At 42.7% G+C, this 7,773-nt stretch overlaps 1 protein-coding gene across 1 annotated transcript in view; it reads right to left on the reverse strand.

Annotated features, from left to right (window-relative positions):
- TBX18 (T-box transcription factor 18) overlaps nucleotides 1-6,762 on the reverse strand; it is a 28,918-nt gene extending 22,156 nt beyond the window's left edge. The window contains exons 1-3 of the mRNA XM_032858051.1: nucleotides 5,933-6,762; nucleotides 4,549-4,753; nucleotides 2,262-2,363 (exon numbers count right to left, since the gene is read on the reverse strand). Of these exons, the coding sequence (XP_032713942.1) occupies nucleotides 2,262-2,363; nucleotides 4,549-4,753; nucleotides 5,933-6,239 (614 nt within the window). The 5' untranslated portion in view covers nucleotides 6,240-6,762. The remainder of the gene's footprint in view (nucleotides 1-2,261; nucleotides 2,364-4,548; nucleotides 4,754-5,932) is intronic.
- Nucleotides 6,763-7,773: the final 1,011 nt, after the last annotated feature.

Raw genomic sequence — 7,773 nt, forward strand, 5'->3', positions numbered from 1 at the left:
ATTGACTCTACAAGAATAATACATTTAAATAACAATGTTTCAGGTAATATCATATTATTTAATCGTATATTCAGGTTATCATTTATTATTAACTTAAAATTCACTAATTCAAAAGCTAGAAACTAGTATATGACGATTCACTTAGAAAAGGGTATAAAATGAAGTTATATACCTAGGTGTTTTCCTTCCATTTGTATTTTAAGACATGACATACAATTTAAAGCAATAATTTGTAGATATTCTCAGAGAATTCTACATGTGTAGTAGGCAAATTTCTTTTAAAAAACAGCATGAAACATTTTCATAACATCTCTGGTGAGGCCCTCTGTTTCAACTAATGTCACATATTTCACTCTCTTTTGAGCTCAATATCCCTTCTATTCTTTAATTTCTTTTCTTGGGAAAAAATACATAATCACAAAATTGAGAATAATTTTTCAAAAAGCTTCCCTGAATTGGTATGGCATAATTTCAGTAAATAAGTTCCTAAGTGCATGAGCTCCTGTGAATATTAATTTTGCCTCACAACAAATCACAAGCACTTTTAATTTGACCAAATACCACTCTTTGACAGCAGAGAATAAACCAAAAACTTATTTTTTACTACAGCTAAAAGTTAGAAAATAAAATGCAAATCTTAGAAATGCAAGGAAAAACTGTACTATAGTTATTCCCAAAATAAACAGAGTAATATGCTCTATCGACATACTCAACAGTTCAAAAATCCATACCCACACCAAGAGAATAAATGCTACATGTTACAAATTCTCTGTGAAACTTTCTAAATACAATTGCTAAAACCAAATTTCTTGGAAAGCATTATAAGTGAAAACAAATTTATGATTTACAGTTTGCTCTTTTAAAATCTGACATCTTAATACCAATACTTGACATTTTTCTTGCATTATGTGAGAATAATAAGAATCAACTATGTAAAATAAACCATCCAAAATACATGAAAGATATTTGGAGAAACAGGAAAGAAATTTGGAAGAGAAAGGACTAATGTCTAAGCTCATTAAGAATTACATTATCTTTCGCAACACAAAACCCAGATTAGAATAAAGATTTTAAACCAAGTATATTTCAAGATTAAACAATGCCTTCTAGATTCTGCCTTGTAATAGATAATTTTAGCAAACTCTCTAATGACTTATTTAATTAAAATAAGCAATACAATACAAAACACAAACAATAAAACTGTCTTTTTATTGCCCATTTTTTTAGTATTCCATATGTGCCTGTACTAATTAAATCTGTATACTTTTGACACTGGTAAGCCTGTTTCAAACAAGGACCTCCCTAAGTTTTAAAAAGTGATAAAAATCAAATCTGACTTCATTTAAAAACTTACTAATTGCTCTAGCTGTTTATAAAAAGTAAAAAAAAAAAAAAAAGAAAGAAAAAAAAAGAAAGAAAGAAAAAATAGAAACAAGACCAAAATTTAAAGCAAGCACCTTCTGATCTTCTACTCAAAATTTCTTTTTAAATGTCAGCATTCTTAACTCCTCAGGAAAGTAAAAAGCATTGTCCATTGAAATTTGCTGTTTTGCTTACTTGCAAAAGAAAAAGAGCAAAGGTTGGTTTGAAACTGAAGAATGTGTGTCTTTTCCAACTTTACTTGATACCCAGATAATACATCCTCTTTCAAAATCTAAATCTTACAATGTTCTTTTTTTTAATCTACTGTGTTAACTACTAACCAAAAACCAACAGTAAATTAACAAATTCATTACCAGTTTAAAGATGTCCTAATAGCTTAATGAATTATGAGATTTTATTTTTCTAAATTCAAGAATTTCCTAAAATTAAAGGAAAAGAGCCTGCCAACAGTTATGATTTTTGAACACAACAAGAAAAAGGGAATTTATTTAAAGTTCAAAATAATCACAAAGAAAACGAAACATATCGTTGAATATTACCTAAACCTAAAAAATTAACATTTCCTCCAAAATTCTAATTGAAAAGTGAATCATTTTAAAAGACACAGTTTAGCAACCCTAAACTAGCCTCTATTTAAAGTTCTCAATACTTAAAGGACATTTCTGTATCCATTAGAAGCAAAACAATAATTAAGTTTCCACATTTACTGCAAGAGAAGGCACCGCGTGGGCTACTGGAACTGTCCGGGAGTTGGGTTATAGATCTAGAAATTCTACAGACTTCTGGAAACAAACATCAGGGTTGTCACAGATGAAATAGGCACAGCCTGGAAAATCCTAGAGTATTCTTATCATGCTGTATCCATCGGATCACTGTACCTGTATCTTTTGTTGTCCACTGGCACAATGTCCATGGCAATGTAATATTGCTGGTGAGGATCTAGTCCTGAGATCTTCACTCTCATTGCTGGAAACATGCGCCTATGCACACGGAGGGGAGGAAACAGGATATGGGTTTTGTTTTTGTTTGTGATTAAGCAAGGAGAATGAATAAGCGAAGAAACCCCTGGAAACCTCTCGGTTTTTCATATGGACAAATTTATAGCGTTCACTTTGATAACGTTAATTCAAAGAATCAGAACACAGGATGCATCAAAACTGAGGCTTTTAAATGTAATTTGCTGTACCCTGTCATGCACTGTGTTTACTGAAATGTCAGTACAGCTAAAAGAATTTTACACTGAAGGAGTAATGGCATGGAAAAAAAGCAGTTTGTTTTTTAAATAAAAATCAATGAGCATATTTACTTCAATAATACAAACGATAAAAATGTTCCAAAGTAGAAATAGAAAATCTGAATTTGTACGAGTGATAAAATATATTATAATGTGAAATTTTAAAAGGGTTATAAAAAACCACAAGGAGCCAATGTGCCATGCTATAACCAAACAATATGTTCTTTATTGAGACAGGACTTCCTGTCTGCAGCATGGTAAAGGTGAAGTGCAAAAGTTGCTCTAAATTTGAAAGGTATAGTAAAACTTCTTTATTGAAAGCAGAAACTAAACACAATGTATATTTACCAAATCATTCCTCCCCCCCACTATACCCTGGAAATACTTTCCTATTTAACCACACTTACTCAAAACTTTGCTAATTAAAACAAATAAAAATCTGCATTTTTTAGGCTTCCCAGAGTTGCATATCAAAGGAGATGCTAAAGTACACGGGCTATCTTTTAAAAAGGATGCAGTAGCAAGAATCTAACAGAAAATTACTGTATATGAAAAACAAATAGAGCAGTTCTTTTTTTTTTTAATTTCCATCTAATGATTTATGTCTAGGACCCTTCCAGTTAATTTAATTTTTGCTAATTTAACCTTATAACACAAATTTTAGCACTGTTATTTATCAAAAACTTTTTCTGTAACAATAATGCCACTAAAAACCACTTCCAGAGAAAAGAAAGTCCATTATTCCTAACTAGGCATGAGAACAGTTTAATATGCTGGCTGTTTTAGTGTTATTTCAGTGCACCTGTAAGATAAAGAGTAAAGGTCTTTAACTACATCCTTTATAAGACAACTGTTGCTTTGTGTTGTTGAAGACTGAATTTGGATCATTAATAAAAGCTCTGTGAAAACGTAGAAGGTAGCATATGGATTCAATAAAATATGTTTTTGTAATTTCTAATAAGTTTGGATACTTTTATGCTATCCAGGTTTTTGCCATGTGTACTCCCTGAAAGAGTTGCTGTGCTTTTAAGGAAGATTATTATTCATAGATTTCACTGCACTAAACGAACTGAAAACTTTAAAATGCAAATACTTCTGTGTTTCCTTCAGATTAATAGTATCTGGCCAACAAATCTATTTTTTACTAACTAATGAATGTGCAAATTTCACAATTTCAAAAAATACATATAACTTCCTACAATTTTTCTTAGTATTCTTCAGCAAATTGAGACGAATGTGTTGGATTTCATTTAGAAAAATATATATATATATAACCACGTAACCGGATCTACAAACGGAATGGTTTTTTAAAAAAACGGGTAATTATTTTTGCAGGGATTATAATGTATTACTGATGATTCCAGTAACTTTTCATTCCAGTATAATATCAAAATAGCACAAGACATCACGTTCTTACATTGCTAAGAAATCTTTTGATAAAGAACCAGCCTGGAAGTCTGGAATCTAAAAAAAAAAAAACAAACCATAGTTTTCTAAAGAGTAAACTGAGGTTTCTTTTTTTTTTAAGGGGTGGGGAAGGTTAAGGGAAGTCATCTGTTCAGTAGTTCCAGAAAAGATAACTAGAGCCTAAACACATGCCTGGACGGACGTATACATAACCACGAATCTGAGACTACCCAGCACACGGAGTATCAGCCGCAGCCTCTGGCGCAGCCGCATGTGCCGCCACGGGGATTTTCCCCTAACGTCCAAGACCGCCGCGGGGCAGTGCCCCTCGCCTACTGCACTCTGCTGTAGGCGGGCAACGCCAGTCTCAAAAGTGAACCACAACCCGGGCCTTGTCTTTTCTGTCCAAAAATGCTAACCAGAGACTCCACAGCTCTGCAGACCCTTCTCCTTCCTAACCCATGATGGGGGCGGGGGGTAAGGTGAGACCAGGGCCCGGGCGTTGGCGACAGATCACCCTTTACCTGCCCGCCTTGGTGATGATCATCTCCGTGCCGATCTCGTGAAAGCGCTTCCAGAGCTCTGCTCCCTGCAGATCCACCCGCGGGGCCTGCGGCGAGGGCAGCGGGGTCCCCGGCCGTGCCAGGGGGGGCGCTGGGGACCCCTTCGGGGATCCTCCCGGGGACGCCAACGGAGAAGCGCCCTGCAGGAACCCGTCCTCACAGCCGCCTGGGCAGCAAAGGCAAAGAGGGGTAACGGTGAGGGCTCGTGGAGGAAGTCGGGTGGGGAGACTGACCCCCGAGGGCTGCTGGGGAGACGAAGAAGGACCAGGAGAAAAGGGGGAACTTTCGTGCCTTCGGATTCTTCTAACAAACAGGCCCGGGGTAAACACCCGCTCTGCCAGCCTAAGGGACTCGACGTGCTAGCGAGGCCTCCAAGGACCGTGAACCGCGGAGGCATGAGGGCCGCGTCCACCCCTCTCTCCCGGCCTCTGCCGGGTCAAGGCCCCAAGTAAGTTTCGCGCCGCCGCCGGGGTCTTGGATACATGGCCAACTGAGGCTGAGATGGATTCCGAGTCCAGAGCCCCACTGCAGACCCCGACACACCGACCACCCGAAACGCACGCAGAGAAACCGCCGGGCGTCCGGCTCCCTGGTGCGAAGTGCCTGGGCCTCCTTTCCCGTTAGGCGTCCGAGGCCCCTCGCCTTGGGCCCGGGAGGAGGCATCCTCTAGAAAACTCTTAAGCCTCCGCTCGCGCCGAACTCCCCGACCGCCCTTAGCTCCCTAGCCAAGCAACGAAGGGGCGAGCAGAGCGCGAAAAGCAAGCCCACCGGGGCCGACGGCCTCGGCATCGGGAATCCAGAGGGGAAAGGAAGGGCTCAGCTACCCCTCGGGAAACCACGTTTGCAAATACGCCGCCCTCTTCCTGGTTTGCCCAAACTGTTTAGGGCATTCGTTCCGGTTTCGGGGGGGTTATGCAGTCGCTCCCCCCACCCCCTTGCTTTTTTAAAAGTTAGGAAAGAAAAAAGAGCACCCATTGGCTGGAACCCCAAGGGAGGCAGATGCGGAAGGCACAGACCTGCACCGCCGAAAGCCTCAAAGAGCCGCGGCCGAAGGCGCGGGTCGCCGAGTGGGCGGCGGCAGCCTGAGAAGCGGGGCTAGGAGCTGCATTTTAACCGTCTGGAGGGCGACCTGAGTTGAGCGGCGATAGCGGCCAGGGCTGATGTGAACTTCGCGCGCGGACACCCAAGGCCAAAGCGCTGGTGGTGCACTGCCTCAGACACCGAGGGGCACCGAGCGCGCGCGCGCCCTAAACTCGCAGAAGTTCAGGTTCCCCGCGGCCGTGCGGCCCCGCGGGACCGGGAGGGACGCGCCGGGAAGAAGTTAGGCGGGAAAGGGCCGACTCACCCGCGGCTCCGCGGGAGCCGCAGCTCCGTTCCAGGTCGGCGCAGCTCCGGGCTGGCCCGGATGCCGCCCCGGCCGGTGGCGGGAGTGCAGCGCCTTCGTCTCCCTCGGAGGAGCCCTTTTCCCCGGCGCCACCGCCGCGGCTGCAGCCTCCGTCATCTACCGCCACGGCCGCCTCTTCCGCGCCCAGCTTTCGTCGCTTCTTCTGAAGCTGTTGCTGCTTCTCCGCGCCGATCAGCGCCTCCACGGAGAAGGCGTGCGCCTTAAGGCTTAGCATGCTGCACGGCGAGCCCCTCCGCTTCTCGGCCATCCCCGCCGCCTGGCGCCCGCCCGCCCCTCACGCATATACACTCAAGCGGGCACACGTACACACTCGCTCTACTCTCCCACCAAAATCTGAACGACTCTCGGGGCCTCCCGCAGGCCGATCTGCCCCCTTCCCTGCCGCGGGCAAAAACAAATTTGGCGTTTCCTCTTTCTCGCTTGTGTTGGGATCCGAGGAGCCAGCGACGCGCCCGCCAAGTTTCCTTCCCTCGGTCTCTCGCGCGCGCTCTCTCACTGATGCACTCCTTCGTTCCCACCCCCTCCACCTCCTCCTGCTGCTCCAAGATCTGCTTCGACTGATGCGCCAGAGAGGACTAACATGGGTAAAAAACACTCTGCGGACACAAATTAGGGATTGTAATTGAAATTTGTTGCCTTGATCTGTCAGCACTTCCAGGCAGGAGAGCGGTGGGAAGAACTTGCTCATTAGTGTCAATAAAGTGGCGAGGGTGGAGTCTGGGGCCCTGTCAATCACCGGGAAGTCCAGCCAATCAGGCGGCGCCGACAGCGCACAGTCCGCGCCCACTTCCTTACAAGGTCTCAAAAAAAAAAAAAAAAAAAAAGAGAGAGAGAGAGAGAGAGAGGGAGGGAGAGAGAAAAGCGCCGCCGTCTGGCTTGGAAGTGCCAGCCCCGGGCGCTGAACCCGGTCTGTCTCTCTGGCTGCCACATCCCACTCCAACCCGAGTCTCTAGTTTTCCTCACCCATTCCTAGGAAGGGTGAGGCTTCTCCTGGCTTTAAAGCTAGATATCACCAAGTTAGAATATCAAGAATCTTCCAAGAAACTTTAAACTCCAGTCCCACTCCTTTATCACTTAATATTGCTACAACTCAGAACATTTTTGAGTGGGGACAATAGACAGCCACCAGGCCCGTCTTTTCTCATTTAAACATTCCCGCATTTAGTAGCGCCCACTCTGCCAAGAATGGCATTAGACTTGTTTATTTATTTATGTTTCTGTTTTACTTAGTGGCTTTTTCTTGGGAAGCGTGTGGGAATTCACGGTATATTTAAATCCTTTATATTTAAGAGAGCAAAATTTTATATTATCGCTTAGTCCCTCATATTTACTAGTCTGTAAAAGCACACCCTTTTCAGAGCCTCCCTTTCCTTTCAAAGCATGATGATAATTTTAAAACGTTAAATCGTGGGATGTTACCTCTATATGTCTTCAACGATAAAGATTTAGCTTTAAATCTCCTAAAAACTTCGCAAGGTGAAATGTTTTAAGATATAATAAAATTTCTATTGCACTTTTTTTTAAACGTCTCTGTGATTTAACCTAACTCCATATTTGTCCTCCTTTAAACAATTTGCCACTACTTTTCTCAGGCTTTTAAAGAGCCAACTTGTTTCTTTAAAGCAAAATTTAAAAAAAAAGTTTTAATTGAATAACATCAGTCATGCATCCATACAGTTTATAGTTTCAACTCGATTTTTTTGGGGGGTCAGGATTAACCCCCCAAATGGTTTTGGTGTAAATAGAGCAAATATAGTGCAGAAGAAAATTCCTGATACATA

The sequence above is a fragment of the Lontra canadensis genome, unplaced genomic scaffold (assembly GCF_010015895.1).
Source record: "Lontra canadensis isolate GAN:19392208 unplaced genomic scaffold, GSC_riverotter_1.0 scaffold14, whole genome shotgun sequence".
In the NCBI taxonomy this organism is placed as follows: Eukaryota; Metazoa; Chordata; class Mammalia; order Carnivora; family Mustelidae; genus Lontra; species Lontra canadensis.